This window comes from Patiria miniata, unplaced genomic scaffold (assembly GCF_015706575.1).
Source record: "Patiria miniata isolate m_02_andy unplaced genomic scaffold, ASM1570657v1 HiC_scaffold_22, whole genome shotgun sequence".
Lineage (NCBI taxonomy): Eukaryota > Metazoa > Echinodermata > Asteroidea > Valvatida > Asterinidae > Patiria > Patiria miniata.
Window position 1 is genome coordinate 15,464,911 of NW_024037061.1, and position 26,167 is coordinate 15,491,077.

Consider the following 26,167-nt stretch of genomic DNA (forward strand, 5'->3'; position numbering starts at 1 on the left):
TCTTTCCTTTTCCTGCACAGAACTGTACTGTGCCAAAACCCCCTCATAGTAACACTGTCTTGTCACAGTTTAAATATCTGTCTGAGGCTGTGGTAGCCGATGGAATAGGGATTTTAACTGATGTCATTTTGCAAGAAAACCTGTTGGAAATATTTGTCAATTCAACTACTGCAATGAAAAAAAGAGTTCAAAAAAACCCAAAAAACAGTTTTTAAGACCACACAATGTTGATATCTTTCATTAGCTAAGTCAATGTGGGTACATGTATACCTGCGTGAATTGGTGTTGGATGAGAAAATACAATAAAACCTGCCAGGGAAAGAAACTTTAACAAAAAAGAGTTACAAAAAAATTGATTTTGATATCTTTCAAAGTCAATGTACATGAATTGGTCTTGGATGAGAAAATACAGCTGGAAAGAAAAACAAAAAACAAAAAACACAAAATTCACTCACCCTTTCATGAAGAGACTTGAGTATTTCTGGCTCCAACATGACCTGAGGTGGTGGGCCTAGATCTTGCTCAGATATCGCATCAATGTCAGCATTCCCGTACCCATCTGTTCCGCGAGACCGAGGTTGTTGAGGCAAGGGCTTCGGCAGACGCGACTTCTTACTTCCCTTTCGCATCCGGGACGGAATGGAGGACGGGTTGTTGTTATGGTTGATGCCATTTAGACTGCTGAGGTCCGGGGATTCAGATCGCTGTGAGTCCATTTCATGGTCGGCGTCCGAGCCCGAGCCCAGCTCATGATCAATGTCGGTGGTGGTGGCTGAGCTGGTAGGGGAGGCTGGCTCGACGGACGGTTCTGAGTCGGCTTCTGAGTGGACGCCGAACTCCGATGTGCGCTCCATCAAGCCAGCATTGATCTCACGCTCAATGTCCTGTTCAAATTGCACCAGCAGCGGCACGGGCATGCCGACTTTGCCTCCCCGTCGCGCAACCTCCAGGAGACACAGGATGACGCTACGCTCGTTTTTGCGCAGCACCAGGTCGTCCGACTCAAAAAGCAAGACATCCTTGATGTTCAGGCAGTGCCGACACCACGAGATGAAGTTGCTAATGTTGTCTCGGGCATTGAAGGACCCTTCCTTGGCATCCAAACGGAACTTGATGTCATTGTCGTTTATGACGATGTCTTTCTCATTGGCGCCGTGGATCTGCCGGTACTCGATGGCCACCCGGCGCATGTTGTTGGCGTGCTGGCAGAGCACGGCGCCCGTCTCCAACTTCTCAAAGAAGTTGTCCGGGCTGGTTTCCAGGGCATAGAGGTTGTTGAGCCACTCGGCCAGGTCCTCCACCATCGCGTACAGGTACTCATTCTGGGTCTTGAAGGGCTTGATTGGGGTCGCTTCCCATTTGGTCTCGTAGCGCGAGTCGTACGGGTCTTCGAAGTCCGGCGTGCGGGAGCCATCCCGACCGAGACTTTGCAGAGAGTTCATAATTCAAAACAAGTTACAGTCTGGTGAGGGTTGCTGGTCAAAAAATAGCTTTAGAGTTCAGAGTAGATGTAGAAGGTGGTCTACCGTCTTCTTGTCGCTTGTTGTCTTCAGCTCTCCCAAAACCATGTTTAAACTGCAGAATTCTTTGCTGTAAAATAAATGAATGTTTCTGTTTATTTTCAACAACACTGAATCACTAGCTGTGGTTCTGTGAATTTCCGTACACCGACATACACACATGCATCCAAAGCAGCAGGAAACATCGTCATTAGGACAGTTGACTGCACACAGCACACCGACCGTTGACCAGCATCCGCATGTCAGCAGTTCCAGTTGATCAGTGAAGAGGCGCTTCGGCGTGTGGCAGCAAAACGTATTGTCGTCACTTAATAATCTGAATTATCACCAAGCTGTATTAAGAGATAATCCCAGGCCAGATCCTAGCACACTGGGGCACAGTTTTAATTTGCACAACTGGGGGGCCCTTTCAGGTCCAGAAATGAACCAGTTGAGTATTAGAAGACACTGAAGAGGGTGTGTAGTAGGTTGTACTGGTAGATCAATGAATGCAGACACAATCACTGTGTGTTAATTGGGTTATTGCTTGACCAACTCTCTGTTGTACCGAACCCCTGTCAAGAGTCCAGAGAATGCTGATTGTAGCGCTCATTGAAGCATGGAGGTCCTGTTCAGAAGCGTGACGAAGCTGAACAAAGACGTGTCCCAAGCAGGGTGGCCAAAACTCCCATTCACCTATTATGATGCTTCCAGATGTTTTGCCTATAGATACACCCAGACACAGTTGTTGTATCGCCACAGCGCCGCTTATCCACAACCTATGGAATTGAATATAGCCTAACTGATTAATTCACACCAACTACAAGTGAACATGTAAACAGGCACGTAAGAATACCATATCGAGTAAAACAAATATCAAAAATAAAATAAAGCAAAGCAAAATTAGAGGGCCTTAAACTTTGATCCCAAGTAGAACCTTTCTCAAAATGACAGTGGTACAGAAACGCACAAGTACAAACAAGGGACACACAAGCAAAACAAACTGTGTACAGCAAACATGACCGTAACCTTTGCATTCCAAAGTGTGATAATGATACTTTGATAATCATGTCACGGCTGCAAAACAAACTCATTCACGGCTGATAAGACCAGAGGTTAGATTTTTGATCATGAGACCTTCTAGTTCTACAGTTTTCGCTGATGAAATAAAAAGGTCAATGTGCGTGTTGTCAAATGGAACTGATTTCAGCAATCGGATCGCAGCAGCTCGATCAAGAACCAATGTATTCGGGCTTGTGCTAACTACTTACTCCTGGGCCCAATTTCATAGAGCTGCTTAAGCAGAAAATTTGCTTAAGCACGAAAACAAATTGCTTAGTAAAATTAGGTTACCGGCCAAAACTCCATGTGATGTACATTGCTTGTGACTGGTATTTAGCTGTTGTTTACATGTACTTAGCATAACAATCGCATGGAGTTTTGGCCGGTAACCTGATTTTATTAAGCAAGACGTTTTTGTGCTTAAGCAAATTTTGTGCTTAGTAGCTCTATGAAATTGGCCCCTGCACACTACCAGCAAATTTGGAATGAACTTTGGTTGAAATACTGTAAAATGTCATCATAAATTCTCCACTCTCCGCTCTCTAGTGCACATAATGATGGCTACTGATAACAAACAATGCTACTAACCTTCTGGGTCATTTAGTCAACGACGTAGGCCTACATGTAGACTAGTCCAACAATAATCAACTAACGTGTTCAGTGAAGTTTAGTGAAACTATGATTAACCATAGTTCTTGCTCAAACTTTTTCTTGGATTATATACTTCAGTCTTCAGTAGGACCTCTTTGTAATGTTCGGAAAATCTTTCAGTTTCAGAGAGCAGGGAGCGGTGATGTCACTTGGCCAGTAAGTGATCGGATCCTAAATGGATTGAGTTTTCCTGAGACTGGGAAAGCCCTTCCTTACAGTCAGGGGCCACTCCCTTATGACTAGGGAATATTCTCGGCCCGAGCCCAGGAACTCAATGTGCTTGCATTAATCACAGACCATGAATCATGACGAAGAGCTTCATGAACTCAGAAAGACAGAAAATGATTCAGCAACTTGGGCAAAAATAGGCCTATATTATTTCGGTAAAATTTACATCCTTATATTATGAAAATATGCTCCAAAAAATTTGGAAATATCCTACTGATTTGTTAAATTCCCTCTGACTTCTGATACATTTAAGTCATTGTAATCTTTTATGAGGGTAGTCAGTCCTGATTTGAGGTGTGCGATCACACCCCCTCCCCCCCCCCCCCCCCCCACACCATCGCACACCTAAAAGCTTCCGGAGAAGTGTGAATAATTGCACGCCTGAATTTCCCTGGACCACAGATCACACACCTAGAAAACCACACACCTAGAAAAAAACACACACCTAGAAAAAATATAGGTGTGCCTTTTTCCCACACGCCTGTGATTTTCAAATCAGAAGGACTGGGTAGTCCATTTCAGTTAAAACTTTGCTTTCCAATGGAGCCCATTCATTTACATGTTAAGTGAATGAGCTAATGGTGAAAGAAAATATGTTAGTGTAAGAAGACTCACAAGCTATGGCAAATGTTTGCAACACAGCAGCAACATTTGGGCTGTTAATAAGTTTACACTGTATATAAAATATCAATCTGAGTAAATGTTTAAAGACATGCCATTTTTTGCATTTTTGCAAAATGTGAGAAAAAGGAAAAAGTTTCCAAATTTAACACAGTTTCCAATTTTAACACAGGGAATTGAGAGTGCCACACTTGAATGAGTTTGTTGTGCCGCAACTAGACCATCGGTCCAAAAAAAAGTTTATTTGAAACGGTCCCAACTTAAAGGGTAAACTGAAGGTACAATGATTTTTTTTTTGTGTATTTCGATGTTCAAAATAAAGTCTTTGAAACATAACTGTGTGTCTCGTTATTTTGTATTTTGCGTAAGCATTTTAAAATAAGGTTTTAAAGTCAAGAGGAGGCGAGCCCCACCCATCAAGTGGTAACTCCTCCATGACGTCATCTTGTGAACACGACCGGCCATATGCATGCAGCGTACTGCCGGCTTTAGGGCTGTCCATCACCATTGACATGTACTTGTGTTTTCACTGGGTCGAGAACGTTTCCAGTGTTTTGTAAAAGTTTTTCATTGATAATGCCATGCCGTTGTGTTGCTACTGGACCCGGAAAGTGAGGTTGGACCCATATTTTTGGGATTCAAATGGTGTGGCTGACCACTGGTGTGGGCCAAATAGCTTGACCTGTCAAAAGATTCTCATTTGTGCAGTGCGTATTTTGAAGAATCATGCTTTGAGCATCGAAGAAGGGATGTTCGACAGTTAGGCCTATGGCTTGAAAAGGCTCTACAGGCTTTGACCTGATGCTATTCCTACGATATTCAGAACAAGAAGGAAAGCAGTGAGGACTATGGAATAGTTGGGGTGTAACAATGTCACCAATTTTCTAATCATGAACACTTCGCTCTCCTGTAGTGTGGTACCTCATGCATGACAAATTTTAATAAACTGAATGCTCGCAGTATGGTACACAGCATCGTAGGGTATCACTTCCTAGTACTGGAAGTTGATCAAACCACAATTACCCGGATTTATATCTCAATAGGAAGGATGTGCATACTGTACATGCCGTCAGATCACTTCATCTGATATGACTTCAAACTTATCGAGTTTCAAAACATTACAGCACTGGACAGGAAATGACCCAAAACAAAATTTACTTTTTCACTGTATGTGCAGAGGGCCTTTTTTTTCTTTTAGTGAATCATTTGTACAAAATATATATTGGTTTAAATTGAAACTTCATTAGTTTGTCTAACCTGTCATCAAAGGATATTTCAAATATACAATTCTAACACTTCTTTCAATTTTGTTATTGTTACTTTGTAATGTAAAATAGTAAATTAAAGTAACGTCTTCCTTGCAAAAATTTACTAAAATTACAGCCTTCCAATGAAGTTCCATGACTAAAAAAGTAAAATGCACACAGTTACAAATTCTTTTGGGTAAGGTTATTAATTTTTGCTCTGATTTCTCCATGCAAATCTGCAATAATATTATTTCATGTTTACTTGAATTTAGGGTGAATATGGAATTAGGAACTATCAAATTAATAAACACATTGATAAATGAATACATTATTAACTATGATTATATTATCAACATATCATGTTGGTCCAAACGATCTTCTATTAAAACTGCAATTCACAAATAACATTATACAACATTACAAGGTAATACACCAAAGCAACAAAAATCTGGATCGAACAGGCCGAGACCCAACACAAACACAAAATTGTGATACAAACACCACACATGTACAGCCGGCCGGCCATACAGCGTTCTGTACTCGGCTCACCTGTCCCATTCTCTGCCATCTCGTCCACTTATCACCGGGCCTTTCCAACGCCCGACCCCATCGAAATCAAATCAGATTTACTTCTCGACATTCCCAAATCCTCACTGACAATACTGGCCTTCCTGACCTCTGATTACATGATGGAAACCGGTGTTTCGAGACTTTGATTTACAAGGTGAAACGATATAAATCCGCGATATACACACCCGGCGCCCGCTCTATCTACTTCGCTTGTGTGCGCTAAATATTTAACAGCTGCATGCACACTAGTACAGCACAATCACAAAGTGATAATTTCGACACTGGACTAGAGAGGGCGCTAGACTAAAATCTTTCCAACACTAGAACCGGACCACGGCTAAAGTTTAATATTTTTCATTAACATTTAAGCAGGGATGGCTTTACAATGTTTCATGTTGTGCAGAAAGCGACAGAAAAACAAATTAAAAAGTGTTAAACACGAGATCCCCACTTCCCCTATCAATCCTCATGTACTGAAAGAATCGCAGAGATTGTGTCAAATTTGTAAACGGCTCTAAGAAAAAGAAAATAACAGTTCAACGGAATAATGGGACATGTATGTGGGCACTGTCTAGTAGTGGCTTTTGTTTGTTAACCCCCCCCCCCCCCCCCAGGGCCAGGCGCGGTTCTAAAACCAATATTTTGGGGGGGCTAGCACGGTGGATCCAGAATTTTTTCAGGGAGGCGTGCTGAAATGTTGACCGGTTATTTTTTCCAGACACTTAGGCCTCCGAAAATCAATAGGGGGGGGGCGGAGCTCATGCCATATTTTCAATGGGGAGCGCCAATAAAATCCTAAAATCATTCACACTATAGCAAGGGCGAATCCAGAACACAATTTGTTTTTTTTTGGGGGGGGGGGGCCAAAAAAAAATTTGGTCCCTCAAAAAAGTGGGTCCAAAAAATTACGGCGTGGGGTTCGGGGCCCGCTTAAGGGCCCCGAACAATTTTTGGATTCTAGATGCTCTGTGGTGCGATCTGAGGCAATTTCTGACAACTTTAACAAATTGTTTTTGAGGAAAAGATGGTGGTGTACTCATTGCCTGCCTTTATTGCGATGTCACATAAAAAAAAATGGTTTCGTTTTGGGGGCCATGGCCCCCTTTGGCCCCCCCCCCCTCCTGGATCCGCCCTTGCACTATATTAACTAATGCACCCTTGTCACGGCTATTTCTTCTTTAGGGGGAGACCGTTCGCATGTACATCACAATCCTCCTTTTTGTTAATGCAATATATTTTTTTTTACGGCATTTATTTGGGGGGGGGGGGCTAGACAAAATTTTGGGGGGGCTACAGCCCCCCTAGCCCCCCCGTAGAACCGCGCCTGCCCAGGGCCTTAGGCAAAAATATGAAAGAAAGAAATAAGAGGAATAATATAAAAAATAAATACCAGTAGCCCGACACAACAGTGAAATATAAAAAGGTGAGCTCAAACTTTTGACGTATTAACTTTATACGCCACAGAATGCAAGAGAAAGCATACATCCCAACGTTTCTTCCCACGGAACGTGCCTCAGTTCCCGGACCTCCCTGGAGAGGGCGTACCTTCTGCACGCATGCGTACACAGCTACCCCCCCCCCCCCCCACCACCTCCGCTTGAAGCCAAACCGTGATCTGCCTCTTCTGTGCAGATTTCAAGATCGAAAAATAAGTGTTTATGTCCCGAAACCAACGTGAGAAAAAGGATTTCATGCACCACCATGTTATACCACAGGATGCATACCAGGCCATTTAATTTATTTTCTTTCCAAAGAAACGGGGAAAAAATACTCGCACCTGACGTGTTGCAAGCCAGATACAAGTCGGATTGAAAGTTTGGTTAATCCTCTTTTGTTTTATTTCATTAATTTATTAATTGCATTTATTCATTTTTTTGGGGGGGGGGTGGCCCCTAGGTATTTTTGCAGAAATTACAGATCCTTAGGTGGAGACGTTGTAGGCTGTAAATGAAGAAAAGGAAACAAATATTACCACATTTATAACTGTTTGCATCATTCGGTAAAAGCCCCTCCTTAAACCCATCCTAATGCAAAAATCTCTTGACCAGAAAAATTACAGGTTCCGCTCCAATGTATTAAAAGCGCATGGGCGTCGCGAGGGGGGGGGGGGGGGGCAAGGGGGGGGGAGGCGCTTCCCCCCTGGAAAACGGGGGAAAGAAGAAGGAAAAAAAGAGGGGGGAAAGGAAAAAGAGGTGCGAAGCCATATTGCTGTTAATTTGATGGGGGAGGGGGCGAGGGCAAGTGCTCCCCTGCTCACGCTCGAAAAAAATGATAACTTGAAAATATAATGAAAAAGTTAAGGCATTTCGGGGAAAAATTTGCTTTGCCCCCCTCCCCCGGAAAAATCCTGGCGACGCCCATAAAAAAAAGCGTTATTAGGAAACAACACAAATTCGAACAGCAATAGCGCCACCTGCCAGCACTCGTACTCATGAGCAAGGCCAGCGATGATTTTTAATTCGCTTCGAACGTTAACTAAAGATTACGACCTCCAGGTCAATTTTCTTTTCAGCTTTACTAAATACATCCAATCGATTTTTTTGTATTCCCCTCCCCCATACCACTTCTAAAACTGTTGCCAATACCTGACTTGGGTCATATAGTGCCCCCCATCCCCGCCTCGATGTTAAAATTTAGGACCACATCTTGGGCATTTTTGTGAGCTAAATCTCCTGAGTTTGAAGCCACAAGTCACAAATGCTTGATCTTCAAAACTATTTCTTCAATCTGTCCCAAGTACATAGGCCAGAAGGACCTCTTCTTACACACGAGCTCATTAATATAGTGTGATCCCACAGATAATTTGTATAATATACAAAATTATCTGTGGAATCACAAAATATTAATGAGCTCGTGTGCAAGAATCCAGAGATCGAGCGAACGTGGGGAAGTGCGCCCTCATACGGTCACAATAATGGAAAAAGCAGCCAACAATATGTTGCATAAACTCCAACGACGTTCGAGGCTCCGTCAAGTCTACCGTTGTCATAAATTCAGTGCAGAATTTTATTATACCCATGCAAAAGACCAAAAAAAAAAAAGGCTGTTTTATCTTAAGATTAGCATAATTATGTTTCGTAAACTCTAACGCAAGGGCGGATCCGGGGGGGGGCAAAGGGGCCATGCCCCCCCCCCCCAAAAAAAACGAAACCATTTTTTTTTTTTATGTGACATCGCAATAAAGGCAGGCAATGAGTACACCACCATCTTTTCCTCAAAAAAACATGAGTTAAAGTGGTCAGAAATTGCCCCAGATCGCACCACAGAGCATCTAGAATCCAAAAGATTTTCGGGGCCCTTAAGCGGGCCCCGAACCCCACGCCGTAATTTTTTGACCCACTTTTTTGGGCGACCAATTTTTTTTTTGGCCCCCCCAAAAATTGTGTTCTGGATCCGCCCTTGCTCTAACGACGTGAGACGCTCCTTCAATTCTACCAATGTCGTAACCTTAGAGCAGAATTGTATTATGCCCATGCAAAAGACAAAAAAAAAACCAAAACAAGCCGTTTAATTTTAAGATTAGCATAATTCTATTGCATAAACTCCAGCGACGTTAGAGGCTTCGTTAACTCTACCAATAGTCCCAACTGGTTATATGCTTGAGTAGCCATCCATGCAGCACCAGATGTGCGCTTCTTGATAGGCCTACACGTCGTGTCGAGGTAAAGCAACAAGTTAAACTGCAGGTTGTGTGATTTTCTTTGTGAAAAACCCAGGGTAATGGGTGCAAGGTAAATGGGAGGGGTAATGTGCAGTTAAATTATGATTAAGTCACTGTAAACACAAGAACATTTGCCAGCCCGACCACTCTACGTTTGTAACTCAACAAACGCGAACCTCTAGCTGTTGTTTATTTGTGGCTTAAAACATTGGGGGATGTTTAATCACAAATTTAAAATTATTCATCAGACCAGACAGGTATGTGTAATTAACTTTATGTCATTGCAAAAATTAAGACTGCTGTCTACTTTTCGTCAGAATGTATCTTTCGGTGACTTTTGTGTGAAAGCCCGAGAAGAACAAGGCACACCAATCCAACTAAAAAAAGACGTCGAGTTAACCGCTTCTTTTCAGAATCACGCCACGCCAGTGCAACGTGACCATTAGCCACCATTGCAGTAAGCAAGAGTTTTGTTAATAGCAACCCGTGAGTCACACTGTACTTCCGTGTAAAATAACCGTGAATTCATTGCCTACTACAATGGCGACGCTGACTGTAGGCCGGGTCACGGGGGTCAGTGAGAGCCCTCCATAGCAAATAGAAAAAAAAAGAAAAATGAAATAGAACAAAAATCAAAAATAAATGAATAAAAAAACAGGTGTCTCAATATATTTTCGGTTCTTTTGGAATAAACTTACAGGTGCCATGCGCCAATCCTAAAGGACTTTTCTTTATCACATTTTAATTTTGCCACCGCAGGAGTGACAGCAATATCCGGTTGGACACTAAGAGGCAAGTCTATTTTGGCCAAAGATGGATGATTTGAACCTTTGGTTTCAATGAACCGGTAGCACCATAAATTGGTTGATCAGTCCCATCTATATCATCTGACCAACAGGTACGGGCCTATCCTTCGTTAAGGTCGGTACACGACTCAACTGGTCATTATTAATTCTTATGGCTGCGGATATCCAATGGAACGAAGAGGTAGTATATCCCGTGCTCTTCACACACACAAATTGATTGTATTTTTCTCCTAACGAATTTTCAATTTTTGTGTTTTGTTTTAACGAAAAAAAACCCTACTATATTCCGATGTTGGGCATTGCAACACTACGAGAGCCAAATTATTGTCTGGCAGCCAATAATTCGAATTTCTGAAGAACATTTTTTATATAAACTATAAATTAACGTCGGTGGATTTTTTCGTTCGATGTCTCATTCAAAAATGAATAACTTATAAATTGCTAGGAATATGTTAATTGGGACAACAAAGTTCGAGGTGAAATCCAAAATAGCACGAGGAACATCTTTAATGTCTGATGCGGGATGGGCCTTATTCACAAGTCGGCCTACTGAATTGAAAGTGAGGTAAAAACTATTATTATAGTGCATGTATATCAATCAATATACATCATACATAATGAACAGCGCCCCAAGCGTAGAATGACATGCACAAGCGTTGGCAGGAAAATTTCCAAAAAACTTTGGCCCCCCTAAAAAAATATCTTGCAACCCTACTGTTCTTTACTCCGATAATGTTGCTATTGTGAGCGGCCGGGTATTATTATTTGCATTTATTATCGGGAACACAAAAGAAGTGTAGGCCAACTGTGCCATAGGGCTTATTCTATACCTCATGGTTCCATGCACGGTAAAGGATTTACTTTGGGTAAAGGCCTGCAGCTTTCGTTGCCAACTTATCGCCAACCGCGGAATGACAAACTATGGAAGGCCAACGTTGCAAATATGAAGAAAAGTTAATATTTTTTCTAAACATAATTGACACATGTAGCTGGATTTGTTGAAAATGCAAAATAACCAATACCAAAGACTTCATAAAAATGCCTCTTTTTTAAACATGCCTAATGAAGATGTTATTAACATGCAAGTTTTGGCAAAATATGTTGCTAACCGCGGCTTATTAATGCCCTTGTGGCAGCCCATACAAAATGGCGCCCAATGATTACAAAGGAAAGAAAGGTTTATCATTTTGGTAAGCGACCTCATTATAATTTTAATGTGTGGGTTCGTCAACACTAATGACCGTCACAAGAAAATTATGTCCAGTTGAAGGGCGTTTACTATTGATTCACCGTACCCTCACAGTGGTCATTAACTCTCTGATTAATTGATGGGACCTTTAGCTGACGAGGTTTGGCGTCTTCGCGGGGAGACAAAGAACCCGATGAGCTGTTCAAGGTCTCGTCCATTTTCTCATTAGCGTTCGCTGGCTCGACTTTAATGGGATCATTTGCATTTATCCCTATCCCAAAAGTAACCTACCGAATTCTTGTCAAAAAGCTTATAAGCTTCCTAATAGATAATTAAAAATCGTACTAGTGCTAAACACCCCGTGAAATTAGTCCGTTTGGTTTGCTGTCATTTAAAAGAAATCAAGAAATGTAACGATCAGTATTATTGACTGCTTTTTTGGAAAACCAAAGTACCGTGGACGAAATCGTTTTTTTTGTCGAAAGGTTCAGCATGCTTTTTCACTGTTCTCTCGAAAAATGTAGGCCTAATCATCCACTGAGCTGAAACATCAACGGGTTAGGTTTTTACATTCGTCTTTGGATTTAGAGTGGCGTATTAGAAAGGAACAAAATGCATAAACAACTGATCCTATGCCTTTAAAAATCGTGCTTTATTTTAGCCGAAAAGACTGCATTTTTTTGTACACTGAGTTTTGTTGTTTTGTTTTGACAATACTATGTCCAGATGGGACTCGAACCCACGACCTAGTGTTTACAGATGCAGACTTGACGTCTGGCCACTATACCGTCGAGCACGCGAGGGAGGGTTTGTCCAACCTCGTCCCCAGTGCTTACTTTATTTCCAACCTTGTTTCCAATAGTAAGCTCTGGATAGGAAACAGCTCTACTTAATCTGGCTGCTGACACCATGGGCGTCGCGAGTGGGGGGAGGGGGCAAGGGGGACGCCCCCACTGGAAAAGAAAAAAAAGAAACACAAAGAGGGAAAAAAGAGGAAGAAAAAAAAAAGGAGGTGCGAAGTCACATTGCTGTTAATTTAATGCATATTCAACAACATGGGCATCCGCAGCGGTGTCAGTGGGGGAAGGGGTGGGCAAATGTCCCTCCGTCCACCCTTGAAAAAAAAAGATAAATTGAGGATATGCTAGAGAAAGTACAAGGATTTTGAGAGCTTTGCCCAGTAGATTTTGCATCTACTGGTCATTATAGTGACAGCTTGCCCGTTTTAGGTAAGGATTCTTGTCTACTGAATCACGAGAATCATTATAACGATGTTTGTCCTGAGGCCTATGTAGAGCATTAGATTTCATAATTCTAAATCGACGGCCAGAGATGTGGTTCGTGCTGGCCTTTTCTCAAAAAAGATGTTCGCAGTGTTTCATTTTCAGTTGTTTCAGAAAAGAATCCTCGTCTGTAATTAAACACCGCTGAGTAATACAAACAAATACGCGCCTCAACATCACATTATGTACCAAATTGTAGGCATTGGCGAATAGAAGCAAAATAAAGTACACCGCTCACGCACACAATCACTATTTCCGTCTGATTTTACCGACCCCTGCTGGTACTCATTACACAAGACAAAAATAAAACCATGGTGACCAATGTCTTTGTTTGTTTGGCATCTTCCAATTGAATATTGCCTTTTTGTTGAGTGTATCCCCGACCAATTAGCAGGACAATGCAACACATTAACACACCAGAACCGATGTCGGGCATTCACCCCGCTGCTGTTGCCTCATATACCCACCTCTTTAATCTCGACGGAAGCGCACGCAAGGAGACGGAGCTTGCCGAAGGACGGATGCGAGTCTAGTGCCATCATCTTCTCCATAAAGGCATCTCTTCCCCTTTTCCTTCTTTGGTTTTCATTTCCGACCGACCCTATTTTGGGTTCATGACCCAAGAAGAAGGAAACTTAGTTTTTTTACCGCCGGATATGTCTGGAAATATCCAAAAAGCATTAACGAAAAAAAAAAAGAATATTACTTTCAGGAAACCATAATCTGTGTTATTTGAAAAGCTTTGGAAATTAATATCGAATTTGTACTCGGTATTTGTATGGCGGTATAGCAATCTGTGCATTCCCAGAAAATATGAGGGTGTTGCCTATCATAGAATCAGAGATCTATACCTTGAGTGTCATGACTGCAACTATATACAGCCAAACCGTTGGTTAGGTGGTGCAGTTTGTAATGTAAGCAGCGACGTAGCTACGGGGAGGGGGACACCCCCCCTGGAAAATCGTGTGCCCTCCATAATTTTTAATTGTGGAGTACTGTGGCCTCGTGGTTAAGGGCACTGATTCGTGGTCTGCGGGTAAAGCTGCAGGTTGTGGGTTCGAGTCTTGGCGGGGTCATGGTGCATGTGCCCTTGGGCAAGGCACTTTGTCACTCATTGCTTCTCTTCACCCAGGAGTAAATGGGTACCTATGAGGGCAGAGATGGTTATTGTGATTGAATTAGCTTCCTTGCGCCTAACAGGCTACATCGAGCTGTATACTCCCCAGGGAGCTGAGATGGTATTTGGAATGTTTCATGTGCCCAATGAGCAGGGGTAATAACGATGTAGCGCCTTGAGCACCAGTCCTGGTGGATACATGCGCTTTATAAATATCCACTATTATTATTATTATTAAAATAAATTGGCATTCGATTGAAACCGTGATCAGTGGGTTTAACATTAAAGGCCCTTTTCACATTTATAATTTATTGTATTATTATTTATTTTGGTTTTCGTGAATGGCTTTTTATTGATCTAAATTAGTGCCCAGGTTCCGATGAATAAATCCAAACTGAAATCATCTTAGTTTAATATATCCACAGTATCAGAATAAGGAATATTGAAAGTTGAAGACCACTTCGATATTTCAAAGTCGATATTAAGTTTAACGTTCCACTTGTCCACAAACTTCCTTTTTCACATGTTTAGAAGAAACTAAAACAAATGATGGACTCTGGCTTTAAATCCTTGATCGTGTTACAGGGGATTGGGACAGGTCAACATAAGGTAAGTAAGTTTGGACGGCAGCAAAGTTTTCTCAACAGCAAAACAGGCTTTTAAACGGTGCGAATTGATGACTATAATAGTAAAAGGAGTCATAGTGAACTCAAACGGGAGTCTGTACACAAGCGTTTTCGAAACGACTGGCTTTGGCTTCGTCTTCGGCTTCATGACATTTTAGGCCCCGACTTCGGGGACTCCAGCTTCATTTTGGTGCCTGTTATGTTTCAGGAACATTCAATCGGTTGATATGAAGACAAAGGTTGGAATATTTTAATTTAGTTTGTTTGCCTCTCAGTGATTCAGAAGTAGGAGGCGAAGCCGAAGCCGAAGCCGAAGCAAAGGTTTCGAAAACCCCCACAGGGGGTTATCAGCGTTTGGTACCAAGACGTTTACATAAAAAAAGTTAACGTGAACCTAGCGATTATTTGCAAGCGATATTACCGGCACGCAAGCTTCGCATTAACGTGGGATCAGGTGAGCCCATCCCCATGGTAATTAATTCACATCGGTGAGCAGAAACAGTAATCACATTACGTGGAAAGGATCAAAACCACCCCTTGTCACGGAAGCATCATGCAGGAGAAATACGCAAACCTTTTCTTGAAGCCAACTGATTTGAGAAATCAGGAAATAACGAGGCGTTTCACTCAGTTCCTGTCATCAACGACAACCATGGTGTATCGTGCGAGGATCCATGCGTTGGTCCTCTCCTTAATCCATGAAGATACCGAGGACCAGAAAGCAATAGTATAAGGACAGGTGCAGAAAAGATGGACTAATGTCTCCTCTTCGTTATTACAAAATGTACACAGATTAGTGCCCAGGATCCGATGAATACATCTAAACTGAAACCATCTTAGTTTAATATATCCACTTGAAGACCACTTCGATGTTTCAAAGTCGATATTAAGTTTAACGTTCCACTTGTCCACAAACTTCCTTTTCACATGTTTAGAAGAAACTAAAGCATTGTATATTCATTGCGATCCCTTTTCGTTCCTTAAAAGTACCTCAAGATTGAACTGTAAAAGAGGAAATTCATGAGAGAAAACGAAGACTTCATAGCTCCCAACACCCCACCATACTCTAAAGTGTTGGTATGGATGTTAAAAGTATTCATAAAATCGTGGAGTGAAAGAAAATTACCATTCTCGTCAATAAGATCACAAATAAGTTCAACACGTTTACATTCCCAATGTTTATAATAAATACACTTCCCACCGACCTTAATATTATCATTGAACCAAAGATAACTCTTTAGCACATCCACTTTGCTTGTGGGTACGTGGACCGGAGTTATAAGGTAGATCATGAAGCAAACGCGTCCAACCAAAAAGCGTTATGAATGTTTTGCAGTGTACCAGCAATTTTGGCAGAGCCACCTTCCAATAAAAACAGACGAGTGTCGTCAAAAACAAAATTACACAATATAGACCAACCTGAGGATTCTGCCTGGAAAAGTCTACGTAACCATGTGATCTTAAAAGCATCTAAATGGGCCCGAACATCAACCATTCGCAACCCCCTCCCTCCGACCATATTCTTGGATCATTTGGTTTTTAGCGACACGGTCGTGTCCTTTCCAAATGAAGTTGAAATGCATAGTATTTAAATCCCTGATCGTGTTACAGGGGGATCAGGACTGGTTAACACAAATTATTGTGTAAGTAGGCGTGGACGGAAGCAATGTTTTCACAACAGCAAAACAGGCTTTTAAACGGTGCGAATTGATGACTATATAATAAAAGGAATCATTGTGAACTCAACGGGAGTCTGTGACTAGACTATCAGTGTTTGGTACCAAGACGTTTACATAAAAAAGTAAACGTGAACCTGGCGATATTTACATGCGCTATTATACCGGCACGCTTTTACCTACCGCTTCATTTTGACGTAGACAAGCCTCGCTTTATTAACGTCGGATCGGGCGAACCCATCCCCATGGTGATTAATTTGCATCGGTGAACTGAAACAGTAATCATAGGACGTGGAAAGGATCAAACCACCTCTTGACACGGAAGCATCACGCAGGAGAAATACTCAAACCTTTTCTAAAAGCAAACTGATTTGAGGAAGCAGGAAATAACGAGGTGTTTCACCCAGTTCTGTCATCAACGACAACCATGGTGTATCGTGCGAGGATCCACGCGCTGTTTCTTCTTCTGGCGCTTTGCAGCACCTTTCCCAATGGTAAGCCTTTCCTTCAACACATTTTTGTAAAAAGATCTGATTAGAAGATCGATATTTTAATCAGGATAACTATTGTATTTTCTGATTGATGGTTTGTTTCATGGACATTGATTGGTTGAACGGGGTTGGGTGAGTTGGGGTGGGGTTGGGGGCTGTTTCGTTTGTGGAGACAAGGGGTCAAGATATTTGAAAAGGAATGCGGGAAAAATGTGGCTCCTTCTTTACACTTTTAGAAATTATCTCCCACGAAAGAAAATAGGGAAAATGTCTTTTTTTTAAATTTAATTTGTCTCAAAAGGGTATCTTTGAGGTTATTTAAACCCTGACGGCCTTACAATGAAAGATTTGTTGAATGTTTATTAATATGTTCATGACATTCTTTGAAATCCGTGCAAAGTTTTTATTCCACATCTGGTAAAATATATTGTATATGTTGTCATTAACTTGCATTCATATAACGGTTCGGGAATGAGTATTTCCTTTACCTGATGACTCAAACTACACAGGTTTTTTTTTCGACATTCTGGGTAGGAAGTTCGATTATCCTCGCAATGAAGTGTAATGTTAAAAACATTGGTCTCAACATGCATAAAACAATACAACAGCCAATAGCCACGTTAAAGCTCAACAAGAACAACAATTATCGTGGTGATGTATCGGAATACAAAGTATTTAGGGCGGATTTCGCCAGACGTTTTTTCGGGAATAATAATCGTATTACCTGTGTTAGTGGTTATCAATCATATTTATTGAGGACTCAATGATAAAGTAAAGTAACTACATGGTAACTACATGGCCAAATGCTAGGCATGGGGGGATAAGAGCGCCCCGCCCATCGTTAATCACATGTTCATGTATAAACCATTCAGGCATACTTGTTTTCTTCAAATGTTTGACTGATAAAAATATTAAATAATTACATTGCTACACCCATATTTACATTACTATTTCAATTGTTAAATTTTATACTCTAAATTGGCCTTGTTGCTTTAGGCCTATTTGTATTTTAGTCCGCTGGGGTTTTATACCAGGAAAAAAAAAAATGTCGTTCTTGGAACCACGTAATAAATTCGAGTGGGTTGCTAATGTATAGCAATATATGAGAAAATGCAGTCTGTACATGTTTAGGTTCCCGCGCTCTGTGCTACATACACTACCCACATATATCAGTGTAATATGTTGTTTGATGGGGGGGGGGGGGGGGGGGGTGAAGGGTAGTTTATGTAATTAGGCAAGACAACTTTGGTCACGCGCGATTATGTTACACGACACGTACACGCGCGGCTGTTGTTGCATTGACCAATCACAGATTTAGGCCTGATTTGGGAATGAAATGACGTTACGATTTTAGCAAAGTCGACTCCAATAGACCTTTATCATGCTGCCACCATTTCGGTCTTGTTCCCTGTACCCAACAACACTACTGAATGGTGTGGGGTTTTTTGTGCAAAAAGGAACCAGTCTATTTTTCCATCCAGCCTCGCTTTGGTTACATTGATTTGAAAGGAAAAACATTAAGATGGCCGCAACATGAAAATAGTCTATTGGCTGGCACGTAGTGTGGTTCCCAGACTTGACAATATTATTAGTCTATTGGCTGACACGTAGTGTGGTTCCCAGACCTGACAATTATTACGACGATCACGTATAATTTATTTTAATTCACGTCATCAGGAAAAGTCAGAATCTTTTGGTGTGGGTACCAGACTAGCTGGCACGCGGCTTGCATTAAAATATATCTGCATGTTTTAGACATAATCAGACGTTATACAGGAGACTTGGCTCCGTGGATAACGGGTGATACTCGGAGGGGGGGGGGGGGTGCGTGCAATTTAATCGAAGTTGCTGATCGGCTATGCCATGCTTGGATTGCGGAATCAGGACACCAATGATTTATAAATTATCATCTTTTCTGAGCTGCGAGTAAATTGAAACAATTTCCAGGCAAATCTTACTAGACCATATACATTTAATTAAAATAAATTTACAGTCGAGGTCGAGGCAATTTAGCAGCTAGGCGTTCGATTAGTTGAAGGTATCGTTATTTCCCATTGTACCTCTTAGAATAAGGCCTTCGTTTTTTCTAATTTCCTGCGTGTTATAATGCATCACAGTGTACCACATAGTGCATGCAGGCGAACAATTTGAAGGAGGTAAACCCATAGCAACAACTTTCCATTTTTAATTTAATCCCATTTCAATGTCACACTTCTGCATGGCGCTCGCTGTTTTCACCCGGAAGGAAGGTGCAATGCCTGCTGCATGGACAATTCCCTTGATTTGTCCAACGCGGAGACATAGGCGTCGCGAGGGGGGGGGGGGGGGGGGGGGGGGGCAAGGGGGGGGGGGCAAGGGGGGGGGGCGGGGGGGCAAGGGGGCGGGGGGGCAAGGGGGGGGCGCTTGCCAAAAAAAAAAGGAGAAAAAAGAGGCACAGAACCTTATTGTTGTTAATTCAATGGATGGGGGGGGGGGGGGAATGTCCCTGCCCACCCTCGAATAAATGATCAATCGGGAAAATGCTGGAAAATATAGGGATTTGGGGAGAAATGGGCTTTGCCCCTTCTGGAAAAATCCTGGCGGCACCCATGCGTGAAGATTGTATCGGCCTGCATGTAGTTTGAAAGGCCTTAGCGTTTATAATGTCGGTGTAAATAATACTGTTCACAATAGATTTTCCCTCCACCGAAAACATTATAAAATAGCTATGCTGTTTTCTGGAGTCCCGATGCCTTATAAATTAAAATAAAATAAAATACAATGTACATGCGTTCCTGGAATCTTTAAAATAACCTTCTTGTATGGTTTTTTGGTTTTCTAGGATCTGACCAGAGGATGAGTACCCAGTCAGCTCTTCTTGAGAAGCTTCTCTCTGAGTACGGACCCAGCACAGTCCGGCCGGTCTATAACATCACGCACACGACCACAGTCATTCACCGCCTTCTTATCACACAAGTCATTGAACTGGTGAGGATTTCACTTAACTCCTTATAAACTTTATGATTTTTGGGTGTGGCATTCCGGTCAATTACATGTCCAAATCGATAACACACTTTTGTTTTTAGAATTAACTTTCTTTTGCGCGGGTTTAACGTTTTCAAATTGGAAATCGTATAAAAAAATATTGAATTGGGATTTTTTTTTTCTCGAGAATTGAATTCCGTCCGGGTAAAAAAGAGCGGACGCTCCTAAATTTTATTTCTGTCGCAAGTCCATTGTTGATTGACGATTGTTCATCGTCGATTGTGGATCGTCGAATGTTGATGTCGATTAGTGATTATATCGATTGTAGACAATCTATTGCCGGTTGCCGTTTGTTCGCACTTGCGTGCCGCACCATGGCGCGATGCCTTAAAAATCCATAACTTTTCTGATGCTTAAAATTATAGCAATTCATTTCTAACATTAAAGTGCCATGGTCAAAAAGCGCAGAGTATACATTGTACAATAAATTTAAATTGCTGTATTGTGATTGGTTGAAACTTGGGAAATAGTTTATATAAGGAAAGCTAAAAGTTTAGCTATGGTTCACTGGTAACCGGCCTTGACTCGCTTCGTAGTTAATAGAAAGTGGCGAAGTAGGAAAGATTTCGCTGACCTATATCAAAAAATCTTTTAAACCCACGTCCTCTCGTTTTGTTTAATTTAACGCTTAGTGTCAACTCAATCAGGCATACATCAGTCCACTTCATAATTCAGCCGGCTATCGTCCGACTACAATCGCCTTTTAATTAAAATCTCTAAAGTCATCGGGGAATTAGGCTCGTTTCGTTCCGGGTTGGGGATTTGTTGAGATACTCTGTCCGGAAGTGTGGAAGATTCTCCGGGGAGTTTGTGGAGGCATCTCGCTGAGATGTTCCTCCGGCCTGCGTAAACATTTCCTATATTTACTCCCGGACCGAGGGTGTATTTTGTTCAGGCCAGATGAACACCATCCTTTTAATAATTAAGTGGTGTCCATTTAGTGGGCTATTATGTGGTGAAGAAGAACTTGAAAATTATAAATATCTGCATGGAAAGGTCAAGGTTGGTAATTGGTAAAATTGTGGTAGATAACTGATAAACGTGGTTCTATAGAGCTTGTTTTCCGTTCGGTTGATTGCTGAAGGTGGGGCGGGAAGATGACCTAGAAATAACAGAAAGTCAAAATGTTCGCCCCCTGGTTTCTCCTTAACGTGTCTGGGAAAGGACCCATTTAAATTCTGCTTGATAAAAACACCACCTCCCCCCCAAAAAAAAAAATCAAAAAAAGAAAAAAAAGACACAGCGCAAGCGCCACGGACAAGAAAACATCACTATTGCACAATTTAAGGTAATGGCATGTGGAAACAACACCTTGAGCTTGTACATTTTTTTTTAATGTTGTGAGGTCCATTAAATATGTTTTGTCAGTGTTCTTCGAGAAATTTAATTAGTTTCTCCCAAGGTTTTTTTTTAACTTGTATGTTTTATTTTAAGGAAAAACCGAACCCTACATTTTTTTCCCTCCATTTTTAGTGTCTGCAACTTCTAAAAAAAGAGGCGCTTTTATTTTGGGAAGCTTTTCGCATAGACTGGATCCCGGCTTCTACATGATCGATTCTTATAGGGCGGTAACCAGTCTTAACTGCGTGACTAACTCCTATAGCATGATTTACTAGGAACCATACCCATCCTGGCAAATTCCAACACCATATGGGAAACTGCACACACATATTTCTGACTTTGATTCTGGAGGTGTGCCAACCCAATGTAAAAGACTGTCAGTTTAGGGGTACTGTACCCATTCTGACAGATTCCAACAGAACATGCCGTTGGGTTTGATGGGTTGAGTTCTGTTAACCAAAATGAACAGCCTTGCACCGCTAGCAAAATGGCGATTACAACAAAGCCTTATTTCTCAGGTGAACGAATCGACAGTGCATCTTTAAACTTAGTCATTCGTCAGAATAATTTGGTATCAGATTTTAAAGCAGCAGTGCAGATTTTCTTCTGTAATCATCTTTGCATATATTTGCCTTTTAGAACGAGAAACATCAAACAATACAGATCAGTGGATGGCTACGGCAGGTTAGTGCATGGCTTATAATTTAATTTATAAATTAATTAATAGCCACCGCATATATGATTTGCCGATCTTTAGCAAAATATTTGCTCCCGTAGACAAACAGAACAGGAAAATCACACATGGAAGCCTTGAAACAAACTGAGTCACTAAATGCCATCCCGAATGACACACATACAGAAATTGGCATTATATTTCGACGGCAAAGCAATAAGCGGAGTCAGTCAAATCCTATACCTGATTCAAGATAAAAAGAGAGATACCTTCAAAGGTAATAGAAAGAGGCTCCGTGTAATTAAAAAATAAATGAACTATTTCATAATTTAGGTTATTGCTGTCGAAAACAAGGATACAAATAAAAACAACTAGGATTATAAGCAGATCTAAAATGATATCAAGTCCTTGAAATATAAAAAAAACTAAACACTTTCAAGGAAGTTCTCCGTGATGTTGACAGCTACACTAGGGGTGTTTTCTTTATTTCCGTAATGTTATGAGTTGAGTTTCGTTTTACTAAAGTTGAGATAAAGAACGTTTTAAAAGATTAGATCATCCGTTTCAACCGTCTTGTCAAAAGTTTCTGTTTGTGATTTTGATATTTTTTTTTGGTCAGACTTGGGATGACGAGTTCCTGAAGTGGGACCCAGCTGACTATGACGGAGTGGACAACCTGTTCGTACACAAATCCAAGGTCTGGCTCCCAGACACAACGCTGTACAAAAAGTACGTCAAGCAAAAAACTATTAGATTGTGTACGGCTTGTATTTTCCGTGTTGGATGTAATAAATGCGTAAAAAGTTCATATTACAGATGTGTAGTTTTGGTGAAAGAATAGATTGTAATAACTGTAAATTATTGGTAACATAATAACGAACATGTACTGATTAAAGTGAAGCAAAAATGCCTTCTCCATATGGCAATGAAAACTATATGGCATCCTATCTCATCACCATCGGGATGTGGTTATCCATTGTTGGATGAAGCCCTCCTCGAGCCGTTTCCATTCTCTTCTGTTGGTCATTCTACTCCATGTTGCCGTGTTCATGTATGTGGTGAGCTTATCTCTCCATCTCCTTTTTTGTCTACCTCTTCTTCTTCTGCCTGTCCTTGGTTGCCATTCTGTGAGTCTCTTGGTCCATCTGTTGTCTTATCTTCTTGCTAGGTGCCCTGCCCATCTCCATTTCATTTCCTTGATCTTCTCTACGATATCTTTACAATATCTATAAATTAAAAACACTTCTGTTTCCACTCGACCTAGTGTGGACAAAGACTTTGAGAGTTACAAGGACATCTCCGTGCAGATTCGCCACAACGGGGTAGTGAGCTGGGGTACCCCTGTCATCCTCAAATGCACCTGCTTGATCGACGCCCGTCTATTTCCCTTCGACACCCAGGTCTGCCAGCTTCGCTTCTCCTCCTGGGCGTTCGACGGCTCCGAGGTCGACTTAGTCCGACAGGAAGGAGCCCAGGGAACCCAGGTATATGGATGTTTCGGAGTGAAAATCACTCAAATTTTAGATTGTTTTTAGATACTTAATTTTTGTTTTAGATGAATCATTTCAGTCGAAAATCGAGAGAAAAAAATAACTCTTGATCGTTTTCCCCCCCTATTATGTCAGCCGAGTGAAGTTTTTCACTGTTTGGGGGTTCTAGCGTCTGTTGTGTTTTGTACCAGAACGATTTTCAATCCAAGCAAGCGTTTTCATAATAATTCGGTGGGTTATTGTTGAGAAAAAAATGCAAGTGATTAAGCCAAAAATAAAAGTCTCCGGTTTCTGGTATGCGCGCACGTCGCCGTAGCCATGCGCGTCGGCAAAATGAAAAAGGTTTTTTTTTCAATGAAATATGATGTCTCAAAACCGCCAAATTCACTGGTTTGACTGGAATCCTGCTGCTGCACAATTTTAACGTGTTTTTAGATGGGGTTATGATCGAGAATAAGCTTTATGTGGCTTCTCTGGACTCCCATGTATTTGCACTAAGTCTAGTCGGGCACCATTTGCAGTCATCAGCCGACATTTGAGGCAAAAAAAATCAGGTAAAAAAAAAAAGCCGCGTCGCCGCACCACTTTTTGGGCAAGCTCCATACCAGAAACCGGAGACTTATTTTTTTTTGGCCTTATATATGCCTTTGAATTCAAGAGACACGGAATGTCGTTTGATACACCCTAAAGACAGATTGGTAGAAAGAACCAATATATTGGTAGGATTGGTTATGTTGCCAACAATACCGAGATTGCCAATCCAACCAATATATTGGTTAGCCTATTTTTAACCAATCTGTTTTTAGAGTGTAGTAATATACAGAAATGCACTTTTTAAAATCTGCGTGTTTTCTGTGCTCTTTGGTAGATGGATCTAGCTTTTTTCTCCTGATTTTTACGAGTGATATATTTATTACAATGTCAGGCACACTTCGCCGACAACGGAGTGTGGGAGCTACTTCTCGTGGATGTGGTGAGGGAGGAGCAGTGGTATGCCTGCTGCCCGGCCCCTTACCCGGAGATCTCATACTTCTTGCATCTCCGTCGCCGCCCTCTATTCCATGTCTTGAACATCATCCTGCCTTGCGTCTTGTTGTCCATCTTGAACCTGATGGTCTTCTCGCTGCCTCCGGAGTCCGGGGAGAAGATCCAGCTGGGCATGACCAACCTCTTGGCCCTGGTCCTGTTCCAGCAGCTCATCAGCGAGTCGTTGCCTCCTACCTCGGACAAATCGCCAATTATTGGTAAGATTATTTTGCTGTTTTTATGAAATATGCATAGAAAGAAGAGCCCATTTTGCATAGTGCTGACAAAACAGCCTTCCTTTGTGTAAAGGAAGGACACAAAGCAGAAGATTTTTTCCACATTCGTCATTAAAATACCACCATTATATATGCACTTGGGACTTCCATCTACACATAATGCAAAATGGTTTGGTAGAGTTGGGTCCTTTATCGATCTCATGTGTCCAATCATCTGTAGGCTTAGGCCTTCAGTTCCCCATGTAATGTTCTTAAAATTTAGATATCGGACATGGTTAATCATACGGAATTTCATGTTTAAGTTTAATGGATGAATGGGGTCCGGCCTTGTCCGCCCGAAATCGCCACACATGAATTCAAGATCGCTGGTCATCGCAGGCTATCGGTGCCAACCAATCAGAGTAATTCTTTAACAGTCTTTTGGCTTCTCGTTATATTGTTCACAGGCTTTTACTTTACACCGATGATCGCCATTGGCTGTAGCTCCATCATGTGCACGGTACTGGTGCTCAGCCTGTTCTACCATGACAACAGCCGTCCAGTGCCTCGCTGGTTGCGCTCTCTCGTCCTGAAAATAGCCGTCGTGGTGTTCTACAAGGTCAAAGTTCACCACCCACCACCAAAAGACCGCGGTAACTGCAACCCCAACTTCAGTCTGGACGGCGAGGAGGACAACAATCGCTTTCAGGACTCGGACTCGGGGGTGCTGACAGCGACTTGTACATTCACCGATTCGTCGCGTTCCGTGAACACCGAGGATGCATTCGCAGCCGGCGCGGGAGAGGTCGACGCCGACGCCAGGTACGACGGCCAACGCTCGGGCAAAACACGCTGCACTAGTGCAACTGCTTACAGCATGCACTTCATGCAGAAGTTGTACTCAAACGGAAGCGAGTCTGCAGCCATTAATAACGGAACAGCCCAAGAATCCACCAAAGATGCGGCTACGACTGGTTCGAGGAGACCGGCGCATTCTGGCAGGAAGCACATCGTGAACTGGAAAGACGTGGCATTGATTATTGATCGTGCCACCATGATCTTATCTGTATTAATCACATCTATCGCTCTGCTTATAACTGTTATCTTTTTCGTTGTTGAGATGTAGAGTATGCGCCCATTTGCACGGTTGGTTGAAAAAAAAAACAGGTTTTAAGTTCTTAAAGGCTGGCTTAAAGTTCTTACGTGGTCAACCTCGCTCCAACCGTACTGCCCGCACTCTCACACTGTTCTAGACCTATATCATGCTTCCACCATTTCAGTCATGTTCCCTGTATCCAATAACAGTACTGAATTTGTGCAAAAAGGAACCAGACTATTTTCCCCTCCAGCCTCACTTTGGTAACATTGATTTGAATGGGAAAAAAATCAAATGGCTGCAAAATGATAATGGTCTATTGGATCGTTTGCACATCCAAAATGTTTGGATATGTATGCAAATTCGGCTCTGTGTGGGCGATGTATTGTGGGCGCACACATAATAGTCTGATGGTAATACATTCACAATTCGTCACATTCACAGCATAGGCTAGTTTCTTGGTATAATAGCTTGATTGGAAAATCCATGCATTTCAAGGCTAAGTCATGTTGTTATCTGTGGGTTCATGTGCACGAGTCGGAAAAAGTGTTCAGGGACCTATACTTATTCGTGAT

General features: G+C 41.8%; 2 protein-coding genes across 2 annotated transcripts; one reads left to right on the top strand and one right to left on the bottom strand.

The window, feature by feature from the left end:
• Positions 1-233: 233 nt before the first annotated feature.
• Positions 234-6,087, bottom strand: LOC119730404 (GAS2-like protein pickled eggs). The gene is made up of 2 exons (XM_038203279.1): positions 5,858-6,087; positions 234-2,278 (listed from the first exon to the last, which is right to left on the bottom strand). Exon 2 carries the CDS (start codon positions 1,440-1,442, stop codon positions 375-377), a length of 1,068 nt encoding a protein of 355 aa, XP_038059207.1. The 5' UTR covers positions 1,443-2,278; positions 5,858-6,087; the 3' UTR covers positions 234-374.
• Positions 6,088-16,041: 9,954 nt separating this feature from the next.
• On the top strand, positions 16,042-25,679 carry LOC119729958 (neuronal acetylcholine receptor subunit alpha-10-like). The gene is made up of 7 exons (XM_038202751.1): positions 16,042-16,730; positions 19,549-19,694; positions 21,732-21,776; positions 22,385-22,494; positions 23,030-23,249; positions 24,181-24,499; positions 24,964-25,679. Exons 1-7 carry the CDS (start codon positions 16,664-16,666, stop codon positions 25,620-25,622), a joined length of 1,566 nt encoding a protein of 521 aa, XP_038058679.1. The 5' UTR covers positions 16,042-16,663; the 3' UTR covers positions 25,623-25,679.
• The last annotated feature ends 488 nt before the right edge of the window (positions 25,680-26,167 follow it).